The 15592-nt window shown below is 47.8% G+C and overlaps 1 protein-coding gene across 1 annotated transcript in view; it reads left to right on the plus strand.

The window, feature by feature from the left end:
• LOC133454842 (golgin subfamily A member 2-like) overlaps positions 1-15240 on the plus strand; it is a 42444-nt gene extending 27204 nt beyond the window's left edge. The window contains exons 18-20 of the mRNA XM_061733566.1: positions 9212-9318; positions 10295-10478; positions 14934-15240. Coding sequence (XP_061589550.1) covers positions 9212-9318; positions 10295-10478; positions 14934-15160 — 518 coding nt within the window. The 3' untranslated portion in view covers positions 15161-15240. The remainder of the gene's footprint in view (positions 1-9211; positions 9319-10294; positions 10479-14933) is intronic.
• Positions 15241-15592: the final 352 nt, after the last annotated feature.

Consider the following 15592-nt stretch of genomic DNA (forward strand, 5'->3'; position numbering starts at 1 on the left):
TTGGTAACCCTTTCTTTTACAGTATAGTAATAACCAGGTAATACCATGATAATTACGCTGTAATTACCTAGTAGCACCTTGTATTTACAAGGTAATTACATGATAACTACCGGGTAATTTACTCAGTAAGTACTAGGTAATTATTACGTATTTTCTTGTACCATGTAATTATGTGTATTTACCATGTAATAACATGGTAAATACCTGCTTGTTTAAACTAAACATTACTAGGTAATTACAAATACATTAGATGGAACTATGAGGGAAATGACAGGTATTTACTAGGTTAATATTGGTAACTACCAGTCAATTTACCATGTAATTACTCTTAAATTACATGAATTATTTCTAAGTAAGTACCAGGTAATTACTAAGTAATTTTTCTGCAAACTATCAGGAAATTATAACCTATATTTGAGGTAGTTACCAGCTAATTACACTTCAATGAGCATGTAGTTACCTTGTATTTACTATACATTTCATGGATAACTACCGGGTATTTACCCATTCATTATTGATTATGTATTATCAATGGATTGGTGCATGTACCCCCGAGGGTGTAAATGACTCTATTGACCTTGTAATTAACCTGATAGTTACCATGTTTTACCTGGTGATTGGCAGGTACTTACCTTGTAGTTACTTGCCCAGTAATTCTATTTCCTAAGTATTTACCCAATAAGTACAGACATTTTTACCTGGCTTTTACTCAGTAATTAAAGTGAAACTGGACTGTAAAAGAAAGCGTGTGTTGTTTCCATAATATTACCTGGTAATTGTAGATTATAATTATAAAGATTTGAACAATTGGCAAAACGTCTGATAATTACCTCCCCTTTACCCCGCAATTAGAAAGTTGGACCACACCCCCTCACATATACCCCCTCACACACACCCCCTCACACACACCCCCTCACACACACCCCCTCACACACACCCCCTCACACACACCCCCTCACACACACCCCCTCACACACACCCCCTCACACACACCCCCTCACACACACCCCCTCACATATACCCCCTCACATATACCCCCTCACACACACCCTCACACACACCCCCTCACACACACCCCCTCACATATACCCCCTCACACACACCCCCTCACATACACACCCTCACACACACCCCCTCACATATACCTCCTCACACACACCCCCTCACACACACCCCCTCACACACACCCCCTCACACACACCCCCTCACACACACCCCCTCACACACACCCCCTCCACATATACCCCCTCACATATACCCCCTCACACACACCCTCACACACACCCCCTCACATATACAGTACCCCCTCACACACACCCCCTCACACACACCCCCTCACATATACCCCCTCACATACACCTCCTCACACACACACCTCACACACACCCCTCACATATACCCCCTCACATATACCTCCTCACACACACCCCCTCACACACACCCCCTCACATATACCCCCTCACACACACCCCCTCACACACACCCCCTCACACACACCCCCTCACACACACCTCCTCACACACACCCCCTCACATACACCCCCTCACACACACCCCCTCACACACACCCCCTCACACACACCCCCTCACATATACCCCCTCACACACACCCCCTCACACACACCCCCTCACACACACCCCCTCACACACACCCCCTCACACACACCCCCTCACACACACCCCCTCACACACACCCCCTCACACACACCCCCTCACACACACCCTCCTCACACACACTTCCTCACACACACCTCCTCACACACACCTCCTCACACACACCCCCTCACACACACTCCTCACACACACCCCCTCACACACACCTCCTCACACACACCTCCTCACACACACCCCCTCACACACACCCCCTCACACACACCCCCTCACACACACCCCCTCACACACACCCCCTCACACACACCCCCTCACATACACCCCCTCACACACACCCCCTCACACACACCTCCTCACACACACCCCCTCACACACACCTCCTCACACACACCTCCTCACACACACCCCCTCACACACACCCCTCACACACACCCCCTCACACACACCCCCTCACACACACACCCTCACACACACCCCTCACACACACCTCCTCACACACACCTCCTCACACACACCCCCTCACACACACCTCCTCACACACCACCCCCTCACACACACCTCCTCACACACACCTCCTCACACACACCCCCTCACACACACCCCCTCACATATCCCTCTCACACACACCCCCTCACACACACCTCCTCACACACACCCCCTCACATACACCCCCTCACACACACCCCCTCACACACACCCCCTCACATTACCCCCTTACACACACCCCCTCACACACACACCCCTCACATTACCCCCTCACACACACCTCCTCACACACACCCCCTCACACACACCCCCTCACATATACCCCCTCACACACACACCCCTCACACACACCCCTCATCCCCTCACACACACCCCCTCACACACCCCCTCACACCCACCCCTCACACACACCCCCTCACACACACCCCCTCACATACACCCCCTCACACACACCCCCTCACACACACCCCCTCACATTACCCCTCACACACACCCCCTCACACACCCCCTCACATTACCCCCTCACACACACCCCCTCACACACACCCCCTCACACACACCCCCTCACACACACCCCCTCACATACACCCCCTCACACACACCCCCTCACACACACCCCTCACATTTACCCCCTCACACACACCCCCTCACACACACCCCCTCACATTTACCCCCTCACACACACCTCCTCACACACACCCCCTCACACACACCCCCTCACATATACCCCCTCACACACACCCCTCACATATACCCCCTCACACACACCCCTCACACACACCCCCTCACACACACCCCCTCACACACCCCCTCACACACACCCCTCACACACACCCCCTCACATACACCCCCTCACACACACCCCTCACACACACCCCCCTCACACACACCCCCTCACATATACCCCCTCACATATACCTCCTCACACACACCCCTCACACACACCCCCTCACATATACCCCCTCACACACACCCCCTCACACACACCCCCTCACACACACCCCCTCACACACACCTCCTCACACACACCCCCTCACATACACCCCTCACACACACCCCCCTCACACACACCCCCTCACACACACCCCCTCACATATACCTCCTCACACACACCCCCTCACACACACCCCCTCACACACACCCCCTCACACACACCCCCTCACACACACCCCCTCACACACACCCCCTCACACACACCTCCTCACACACACCCCTCACAACACCCCCCTCACACACCCTCCTCACACACACCCCCTCACACACACCCCCTCACATATACCTCCTCACGACACACCCCCTCACACACACCCCCTCACACACACCCCCTCACACACACCCCCTCACACACACCCCCTCACACACACCCCCTCACACACACCCCCTCACACACACCCCCTCACATACACCCCCTCACACACACCCCCTCACACACACCTCCTCACACACACCCCCTCACACACACCTCCTCACACACACCTCCTCACACACACCCCCTCACACACACCCCCTCACACACACCCCCTCACACACACCCCCTCACACACACACCCTCACACACACCCCCTCACACACACCTCCTCACACACACCTCCTCACACACACCCCCTCACACACACCTCCTCACACACACCCCCTCACACACACCTCCTCACACACCACCTCCTCACACACACCCCCTCACACACACCCCCTCACATATCCCTCCTCACACACACCCCCTCACACACACCTCCTCACACACACCCCCTCACACACACCTCCTCACACACACCCCCTCACACACACCCCCTCACACACACCCCCTCACATTACCCCCTCACACACACCCCCTCACACACACCCCCTCACATTTACCCCCTCACACACACCTCCTCACACACACCCCCTCACACACACCCCCTCACATATACCCCCTCACACACACCCCCTCACACACACCCCCTCACATTACCCCCTCACACACACCCCCTCACACACACCCCCTCACACACACCCCCTCACACACACCCCCTCACACACACCCCCTCACATACACCCCCTCACACACACCCCCTCACACACACCCCCTCACATTTACCCCCTCACACACACCCCCTCACACACACCCCCTCACATTTACCCCCTCACACACACCCCCTCACACACACCCCCTCACACACACCCCCTCACATACACCCCCTCACACACACCCCCTCACACACACCCCCTCACATTTACCCCCTCACACACACCCCCTCACATTTACCCCCTCACACACACCTCCTCACACACACCCCCTCACACACACCCCCTCACATATACCCCCTCACACACACCCCCTCACACACACCCCCTCACACACCCCCTCACACACAGCCCTTCACACACACCCCCTCACATACACCCCCTCACATATACCCCCTCACACACACCCCCTCACACACACCCCCTCACACACACCCCCTCACATATACCCCCTCACACACACCCCCTCACACACACCCCCTCACACACACCCCCTCACACACACCTCCTCACACACACCTCCTCACACACACCCCCTCACACACCCCCTCACACACACCTCCTCACACACACCTCCTCACACACACCCCCTCACACACACCCCCTCACACACACCCCCTCACATTTACCCCCTCACACACACCCCCTCACACACACCCCCTCACATATACCCCCTCACACACACCCCCTCACATATACCCCCTCACACACACCCCCTCACACACACCCCCTCACACACAACCCCTCACACACACCCCCTCACACACACCTCCTCACACACACCCCCTCACATACACCCCCTCACACACACCCCCTCACACACACCCCCTCACACACACCCCCTCACATATACCCCCTCACACACACCCCCTCACACACACCCCCTCACACACACCCTCACATATACCCCCTCACACACACCTCCTCACACACACCTCCTCACACACACCCCCTCACACACACCCCCTCACACACACCCCCTCACACACACCCCCTCACATTTACCCCCTCACACACACCCCCTCACACACACCCCCTCACACACACCCCCTCACATTTACCCCCTCACACACACCTCCTCACACACACCCCCTCACACACACCCCCTCACATATACCCCCTCACACTCACCCCCTCACACACACCCCCTCACACACACCCCCTCACATTTACCCCCTCACACACACCCCCTCACACACACCCCCTCACACACACCCCCTCACACACACCCCCTCACACACACCCTCACACACACCTCCTCACACACACCCCCTCACACACACCCCCTCACACACACCCCCTCACACACACCCCCTCACACACACCCCCTCACACACCCCCTCACACACACCTCCTCACACACACACCCTCACACACACCCCCTCACACACACCCCCTCACATATACCCCCTCACACACACCTCTTCACACACACCTCCTCACACACACCCCCTCACACACACCCCCTCACACACACACCCTCACACACACCCCCTCACACACACACCCTCACACACACCTCCTCACACACACCCCCTCACACACACCTCCTCACACACACCCCCTCACACACACCCCCTCACACACACCCCCTCTCACACACCTCCTCACACACACCCCCTCACACACACCCCCTCACACACACACCCTCACACACACCCCCTCACACACACACCCTCACACACACCTCCTCACACACACCCCCTCACACACACCTCCTCACACACACCCCCTCACACACACCCCCTCACACACACCCCCTCTCACACACCTCCTCACACACACCCCCTCTCACACACCCCCTCACACACACCCCCTCACACACACCCCCTCACACACCCTCACACACACCCCCTCACACACACCCCCTCACACACACCCCCTCACACACACCCCCTCACACACCCTCACACACACCCCCTCACACACACCCCCTCACACACACCCCCTCACACACACCCCCTCACATATCCCTCCTCACACACACCCCCTCACATACACCTCCTCACACACACCCCCTCACACACCCTCACACACACCCCCTCACACCCCCTCACACACACCTCCTCACACACACCCCCTCACACACACCCCCTCACACACACCCCCTCACACACACCCCCTCACATATCCCTCCTCACACACACCCCCTCACATATACCCCCTCACACACACCCCCTCACACACACCCCCTCACACACACCCCCTCACACACACCTCCTCACACACACCTCCTCACACACACCCCCTCACACACACCCCCTCACATACACCCCCTCACACACACCCCCTCACACACCCTCACACACACCTCCTCACACACACCCCCTCACACACACCCCCTCACACACACCCCCTCACACACACCTCCTCACACACACCCCCTCACACACCCTCACACACACCTCCTCACACACACCCCCTCACACACACCCCCTCACACACACCCCCTCACACACACACCCTCACATATCCCTCCTCACACACCACCACCTTGTAACAAATACGCCACAACAGGTGATCTGTCAAATACTTTTTTTTTCTTCAAAAGGATAAGGAAAAAATTACAACGTTCTGTATAAAAACATATTGTACAGTGTAAAACGTATTGCATAGTGTAAAACATAAAACTAGGCACAGTGTTGAAAATATAAGCACATTCAGTCAATCAATGCAACAAATAAAAAAAACAGTGCATTCAATAACGATATAACAACATATTTAGATCTCAAACTGGCATGTCAAGGACCCAGTATTATCTGCAAATATTTGAGACCTGTAAACAACAAAAACACGGGGCGAACCACAATAAAATAACTTTTCATAAGTTTCAACACAAAATATGACAAGTTAATCATTTGCTTGCATATTTTACCAACTCTGGAGCAGCGTTAGCATGCTGCTACGCTCGGACGGGAACAGGAAGATAAGATTCGTCAATAACGGAAGTAACAGAGGAAGAACGGTGCTCTTCAAAATAAAAGCATAAAAATAAAATGTTAAATGACAGAAGTGCTTAATTCACTCTGCACGTAAGTTGTAGATCTGCTATTTTTCAGCTGGTGGTGCGTGTAAATGGCAGCAGATTACGTGTTAGATTCTGCATAAAAATGCGTTTTGATTACATTTCTAGTGAGAAATATATATTTTACTTTCATAATATTCACTCAGTGAATGTACATAATCACTCGTTTGGCCGTTGTTGCGAAGTCTTTTTCCAACCTCGCCAGAATAAAGGCTGATTTATGGTTCCGTGTTACACCAACGCAGAGCCTACGGCATAGGTTACGCGGCGACGCACAACTTACCCCGTACCCTATGCTGTACCCTACGCCGTACCCTACGCCGTACCCTACGCCGTACCCTACGCCGTACCCTACGCCGTACCCTACGCCGTACCCTACGCCGTACCCTACGCCGTACCCTACGCCGTACCCTACGCCGTACCCTACGCCGTAGGCGCTGCGTTGATTTAACGCGGAACCATAAATCAGATCCGGAGCCGGCAGGCAGGCAGAAATCCCGGAATTTTCTGAGCAAATTTCTTAACAGGCGTAGCTACAACTGTTAGATTTCATCTATTAAACCAACATCTTCCTAAATGATTTATTTCAGCCAGCGGTAATTCTCCACAGAGCTGCAGGTTTCTCTCCCGGGACGAAGGCGTGGGTTGACCCGGCCGTGAGCTGCTGCTCCGAGCCGGCGGCTCTTCTCATCTCCGAAAACATCGGAGCAAATTTCTTAACAGGCGTAGCTTCAACTGTTAGATTTCATCTATTAAACCAACATTTATCTTCCTAAATTATTTATTTCAGCCAGCAGTAATTCTCCACAGAGCTGCAGGTTTCTCCCCAGGACGACAGCGCAGGTTGACCCGGGGATCACGTCTGTACGTGATCTGCTGCTGTTGTTACCATGGTAACAGCTGCTGCTGCTGCTGCTCCCCGGTCTTCTCATGTCCGAAAACATCGGGTCAAATTTCTTAACAGGCGTTATTTGCATAAACTGAGCCCAGGTTGGGGATCTTAACGGTTACTTTTACGCCTGAAAAAATATTAAAACTTAATAAAGTAGCATATTAACAGCGCTACAGCTGAAATTAAAACAGCTTTTGGCTCTTGGCTTCCTAAAATCTGTCCCTTCTTTTTTAGGGCTATTGGTAGTGAGGGAGGGCTAGTGGAAGAAAGTAGGGGGAGTATTGGGATTGGGCCTAAACCCTAACCCACAGCTGGAGCATCGATGCATCCGGCTGTCGGGGGAAACCGACACCATCGGTGAGAAAACAAACATCCCTGAATGTTTCACAGCTGGATCTGCTCTGGTTCTCATTCACTCGTTTACATGGGAGGTTTAATTCCTCTTTCATTCAGAATTAAAATTAAATCCCATTTTAAATGAGTGAAAATTACCATGTAAACACCTAATTCCGAATGAAAATGGTCATTCCGAATTAAACTTAATTCCGAAGTAAGTGGCTGGTTTATTCCTATATTAAATCCCAATACAATAATTCTGCGATCATATATCCATTCATTCAAAAAAAGAAAAATACAAAATAGAATAAAATTAAAAAAATAAAATGACATTTTTCTAAATAAATAAATACATTTAAAAAAGAATTTAAAAAAAATAAAATTTAAAAGAAAAGAAAAAAAGAGGAAAAAATGACAGAACAAACAAAAAAACAAAATTAAAAATGATAAAAATAAATTAATTAAATAAATAGAAGAAAAATAAATAAAAAAATGTAAATTAAATTTAAAAAAAAATGTAAACACTAATTCCTCTTTAAATTAATTCCGGTCTTTCTTTCTGCTCGTTCCCTCGCCCGTCTGTCTCCATGACGCTTATATTCCGCACTGGGCCAAACAAAGTTTCAAGAAAAGTTGTAGTGGCTAAGTTAGTTTTTCTTCCGGTAGTTTAACTTCCGGTCCCCCCCCTATCCAATCAGAACCTTCACAACCCCCAGACCTGGAGAGGAATTGGAGAAAGACCATCAAACGTGTTTCCATGGAAACCTCAATTCAGAATTACTATTTCCATGCAAACTCGAGGAGAATAGTTTAATAGTGAATGATTTAATTGTGAATAATTAATTCCTGTGTTTCCAGGAGAATACATCGCCCTGTACCAGAACCAGAGAGCCATCATGAAGCAGAAACACCAGGAGAAGGAGCAATACATCAGCCTGCTGGCCCAGGACAAGGAGGAGATGAAGGTCTGTTCCTCCTCTTCACCAGCAGGGGGGGCGAGGGGGGGCCACGGCCCCACCGGGGGGGGGGGAGCCACGGCCCCACCGGGGGGGGGGGCCACGGCCCCACCGGGGGGGGGGGGGGGCAGGGGGGGGCCACGGCCCCACCGGGGGGGGGGGCCACCATAGACATATATACGTAGACGCGGCATTGAGCGCTGAGCCGTACGTCAACGTAGCTGCCATATTGGATGTTCAAGACTGCGCTGTAAACTAATACAAGTAAATGGACTTATTTTAATAATTTTCTACAAATAAATGTACGTTTTACGTCACATTTATTCATTCACACACGCACTAATATACTTGGGAAACAGTTAGGCACCAAATATAATATATTTAATTTTCTAAGATGGCAAAAATAAGAACTTTATTGATCCCACATAGGAGTAATTCATGTTATATCAGCTATAGAGAACAAGGTAGTGCTGAAAAACTATATATATCCCCCTCACAAAAATAAGAATAGAGAAACATCGACAAAGCATATTTTACATAAAAAAAATAACATATTTGAACCATTTTTCAGATTTTTTCAGTTATTTTATTGTCTGAAAAATGGTTCAAATATGTTATTTTGTTATTTGAAAAATTTTAAATTTGTTTTGTTGATGAGAAAATATGTTTCTCTATTTTTCTTATTTTTGTGATTTTTTTAATTTTCTTACTTTATGAGAATAAGTCCATTTACTTGTATTAGTTTACAGCGCAGTCTTGAACATCCAATATGGCGGCGACGTTGACGTATCGCAGCAGCGGGCAAGAACACTCGATGCGGCGTCTACGTAAATATGTCTATGGGGGCCCCCCCTGCCCCCACCAGGGGGGGCCACGGCCCCACCGGGGGGGGCCACCCCTGGCCAGAGAAAAAAGTATAAATGTCGAGAAAAAAGTATAAATGTGGAGATTAAAGATGTGATTAAAACTAAGCGTGTCGTTGCAGGCGAAGCTGGCCGAGCTGCAGGACCTGGTGATGCGACTCGTGGCCGAGAGGAACGACTGGTTCAGCCGCTACGCTACCGTGGCTAACGCTGGCCCCGTGGCTAACGCTAGCCCCGACCTGCTTCCTGTAGCCGTCGCTAACGCTAACGAGCAGCAGCTCGACCTCAGCACCGCCGGGGAGGCAGGTGAGAAAAACCCCGACTCAGCGAAAACCCTGGTGGTGAAAAACCCCGACTCAGCGAAAATCCTGGTGGTGAAAAACCCCGACTCAGCGATGCTCAGAGACGCTAATCAGGCGCCGCGGTCCTTAAAAAGTAAAATACGATCTTTAAATGTCTTAATTAGTGCCACGGCTGCGCCAAGAGGCACTCCTCCACTGCAGAGCTATGGAGGAGTGCCTCTAGCTTCGCCATGTTATTGTGTGGATTTAATCTTATTTTTTCTTTTTTATTATTATTCATTTTCCGGACAAAACTTCGGCGCGCTACTAGTCCCGCAGTTTTGAGAAAACGCGAAAAGTAAAAACGTAGAAACGTGCGCCTTAAGCGGGAATCGTGTGCTATGACTTTTATTAGCGATTGGCATGCACGTTTTTGCGCAACGTGCAAAAACGTGCACTTTTAGCGCCATCCGGAATGCATTGGGAGAAGTTTGAGGCCTCACCACTCGCACACCGTTACTCGAAAAATTATGAACCAATTTAGAAAGTTGTAGGTCCTGAATTTAACTACAGTCCTGTGGATTTTCAGAGCGATGGCACAAATAGTTTTTGCACGAAGTGCAAAAACATTTCCAAATTTCCAAACTAATGGGGAGATTTTCCTATGTAAGTGAATGGGGCAGAATGTAACACTGTGGCTGGAAGGAGGTTGGAAAAACTCCAAATTCACCTTTTTTCTGAGTCACGTATCTTTCTCATACTTGCACGTAGAACTGTCATTCAAACTTCAAAACGGAGGAAAACTTCTCTTCTCTCTCCAAACCTGAAACTGTTTTTTCCTAAAATGTACACTTTTCAAGATATGAGCGCTCAAGCGAGGACTGGAAATCACTTTTTGTCAAATCTAGAGTGAAGTTCAAATTTTTTAGAGTGAGAGAAACATTCAAAAAATGACCATAATTTGTATTTGTAACTCGAGCTCACGGCCGAACCATAAAAGCTGGACAAACAATTTTTGGTCAAAATGTAGACATAGGTGTTGAGATTCATAAAATGTGACTTTGACAGGCGGGGTATGCACAAAATTCAAACGGGGGGGCTAACAGCCACGCCAATTCCTGCCTCGGTCTCCATTGACTGCAATGTAAAAAAAAAATTTAAAAAGTTTTCTTCAAAAAAATCTCACTTTATTTTCGTACTGCCGTTACTAATTACACATTTTAAGGAATTTCTGAATAAAATTAAGATTGTCAGAATCTGCTGGGTTCTGTGTCTCTCACAATGTCTTTGTTTTTCTGCTAGGAGCTACGGTTTTCTCACAAATCAGAGTTATTTGAGAACTTTCACAAGGCAAAAGCTGGGGTTTTCTCAAAGCGAACCTTCCTCATTTCGAGGTTCTTGTTGCCCCTAGCAACCAGAGCACAGCTGTTGACTGATTAGACTGAGCCAGAACTGGTCACATGACTCAATCAGTAAAGACTTCATATACTTTAACCTGGAAAATGGAGAAATCTGAACCCTGACCTTTTCTTTCTTTCTTTCTTTTATTGTTTATTTTGGTCATTCAAAAAACAAAAAACAATGTTACATCGGTGCAACCATCATCATTATACAGCACACATGGGGAAAACAGCAAAACCAGGGAGGAACTAAAGAGATGGCTCAAAAGATGTGACCAAAAAAGGTGTAGGCTGAAGCATGAGCTTGTGATGCCTACCCTATTATCATACAATCAATACACACACACACACGCACGCACGCACGCACGCACGCATGCACGCCAGACGCACGCACGCACGCACGCACAACAATAATACATCTGTTACACTATCATATATTGGTGGATGCGAAGAAGCAAACTAAAGCCCAGTAATAATACTATGAAACCACTATGAAATTTGATGTCAATGAATTAGAATATATCCGTACAGTTTGTTACAGTATTTTTTTATACCCGTTGATAGTCTTAATTTTAAACATTCTTTTGAAGGTATGGATTGAACTACACATTCTTAAGTCCTTTTCGCAACAATTCCATAGTTTTACACCATTTACTGAAATACAATGTTCTTTTGACTTTGTTCTTGCCTTTTGGTTTTTGAATGAACCAGCATTTCTCAGTTGATATTTGTTCTCCTGGATTTGGAACAGCTCCTGTATGCTGCGTGGAAGGAGATTGTTGTGAGCTTTGAATGGGACCAATAAAGTTTGCAACTTAACTATATCCCAGAATTTGAGAGTATTTAAATTTATAAAAAGAGCGTTGGTTGGCTCATGGAACGTTTTTTTCTTTATTATACGTATTATTCGTTTCTGTAATACAAAAATGGGTTTTAGATGGGTCTTGTATGTGTTTCCCCACATCTCCACACAGTAAGACATGTATGGAACTACAAGGGAACAATACAAAAGGTTAAGTGACTTTGAATTTAAAAATTCTTTTGATTTATTTATAATTGCAATAGTTCTAGACATTTTCTTTTTGACATAATTAATGTGTGATTTCCATTTTAATTTATGATCAATGAGTGTTCCAAGGAATTTGTATTCTGTTACTCTTTCAATGGGAATATTGTTGATTTTGATAGAAATTTCTTCATTGATCTTTCGGTTTCCGGTTTTTGGTTTTGACCTTAGATGATCAACAGTCCTGCTGGGAACCGGTTCATGGGATATATATGTATATTATTATTATTATTATACATATAAATATTTACATTTGTATATTATATATACAAATTAGCCCCGCCCCTTCTTCTAATAATAATAATAATAATAATAATAATAATAAACTTTATTAAGGACACAAGGTCCATAGCACAACAGACAACAGACAAAGGGTACAAAAAATAAAAATAAAATCCACAGTAATCACATATCACATATCACATGACATTTACATAAAGGCTTTTACGCCAATGATTCCAGATTCTGGAGAAGAACCTGACTGAGCTCTGTGCAGGGTTAGTCAGTGTGAGAATTAAATTGTTCCCAGAGTCCGACAACCTGCACATACATCTGTGCATAAGGTTACGCAGTACAGCAGTGCAGGTAGGCACACCGACACTGACAAACAGCTGACTTGCACTGCTCCAGCGTGGCACCTTGAGCAACAGCCTCATCCCATCATTATAGGCGACACACAGTTTCTGCATACTGGTCTTTTTATAGCGACGCCACAAGTGAGCAGTATACATGGGGGTACAGTAGGCTCTAAAAAGTGCAGCCTTCACAGGTACAGAGCACACACCAAATTTGCGTATAAGTGTGTTCGCTTGCGCATACAATGCACGACGCTGTCTGTAAATGTCCCTATCATCAGACAGGTCGTCATTAAAATAGTGTCCCAAGTATTTGATCTCATTGCATACTTTGAGGACAGTGCCAGACAAAAAGAAGTCAGGAAATGACAGTTTTCTGTCCTCTTTGGTCCTGACGATCATTATGTTGCTTTTCTTTGCATTGTAGAGAATGTCAAAGTGGAGGCCATATTGTGAGCAGACTCTTAGCTGTTGAAGACCAGCACTATATGGTGAAAAAACAACTAAATCATCAGCGTACATCAGGTGGTTGATGATGGTGTTACCAACCACGCAGCCTGTACCACAACCACTGAGCAGCTTGGATAGTTCGTCCATATAAATATTAAATAAAAATGGAGATAAAATGCTACCCTGTCTAACTCCATTGCATACTCCAAACGGAGCAGACATAAAGTTACCCCACTTTACATGCATTGCCTGATGAGCATACCAAAAAATCAGAATCCTTAAAAGATACTTGGGAACACCTCTGCTGTGCAATTTATAAAACAATTTTTCATGGTTTATACGATCAAAAGCTTTAGAAGCATCAATAAAACACAGAAACATTGTAGAATTATGCCTGTTATACAGATCTAAAATCTCCTTTAGAGCAAAAATACACATGTCGGTCCCATGTCTGGGTTTGAAACCAAACTGGTTATCAGATGTCAGGACAAACAGTTCTAGCCTGTTCAGTAAGATCCTCTCCAGGATTTTGGATAAAATACTGGCTAAGGCTATAGGCCGATAATTTTCACTACTATTTATTTTACTTCTTCTGATTGGCCGATATGTTATAGTCCAATATCTTCTGAATGGTTTGACATACAGAGTCATGGGTGGTGTCATTGGACTCGGTATTGAGTCCTTCACCTTTATTGCTTGTAAAATGTACACAAATGTGCAGCAGCCCGCCGTGGCACTCTCGAAATTTCTGCGAGGAAATTGTCTAGTTTGTCTTAGAATCTCAATTTAAAGGTCTTAGTTTTTGAATATTCATTAAATAAAGTCACCATTAAAAAGTTTTCTTAGACTTTGAAAAGGAAAAGTTCATTTAATTAATAGTTTTGAGGAGAAATAAATGTGTTTCCAGTTGTTAGACTCAGTCCGGGTTGCCAGGTCGGGCGGGTTTCAGCCCAATAAAAAAATAAATATTCTGCTTTTTGTTTCCTCAGAATCCATGGAGGTGGTTCCGCTGGCCGAACCGTCGGACCCGGACCTCCCGGGGCCCCCCAACCAGGACGGGACGACCCGGCAGATCATGCAGCTGCTGCAGGAGATCCAGAACCCCCAGGGGGGACCCCGCGGGGCCCACAGGCCCCCCTTCCTGGGGGAGAACCCCTGCATCCCCTTCTTCTACCGACCCGACGAGCAGGACCAGGTCCAGATCCTGGTGGTCTGACCCGGACCAGGACCAGACCTGGACCAGACCAGGACCAGGTCCAGATCCTGGTGGTCTGACCCGGACCAGGACCAGACCAGGTCCAGATCCTGGTGGTCTGACCTGGACCAGAACCAGACCAGGACCAGATCCAGGACCAGGTCCAGATCCTGGACCAGGTCCAGGACCAGAACCTGGACCAGATCCAGGACCAGGTCCAGGACCAGACCCTCATCTCAATAACATCCTACTTTAACCAGAGTTCTGGTCTTTACCTGTCACTTATTTATTTCTACATATCCTCTCTTTATCCTCCTAAATGATGCTGTTGATGATTGACGGCAGGAAGAATATTAGGTAATAACTGTTAATAACTGGTAATAACTGGTAATAACTGTTAATAACAGGTAATAACTGGTGATAATAACTGTTAATAACTGTTAATAACAGATA

The sequence above is a fragment of the Cololabis saira genome, chromosome 11, assembly GCF_033807715.1.
Source record: "Cololabis saira isolate AMF1-May2022 chromosome 11, fColSai1.1, whole genome shotgun sequence".
NCBI classification, from domain to species: Eukaryota; Metazoa; Chordata; class Actinopteri; order Beloniformes; family Belonidae; genus Cololabis; species Cololabis saira.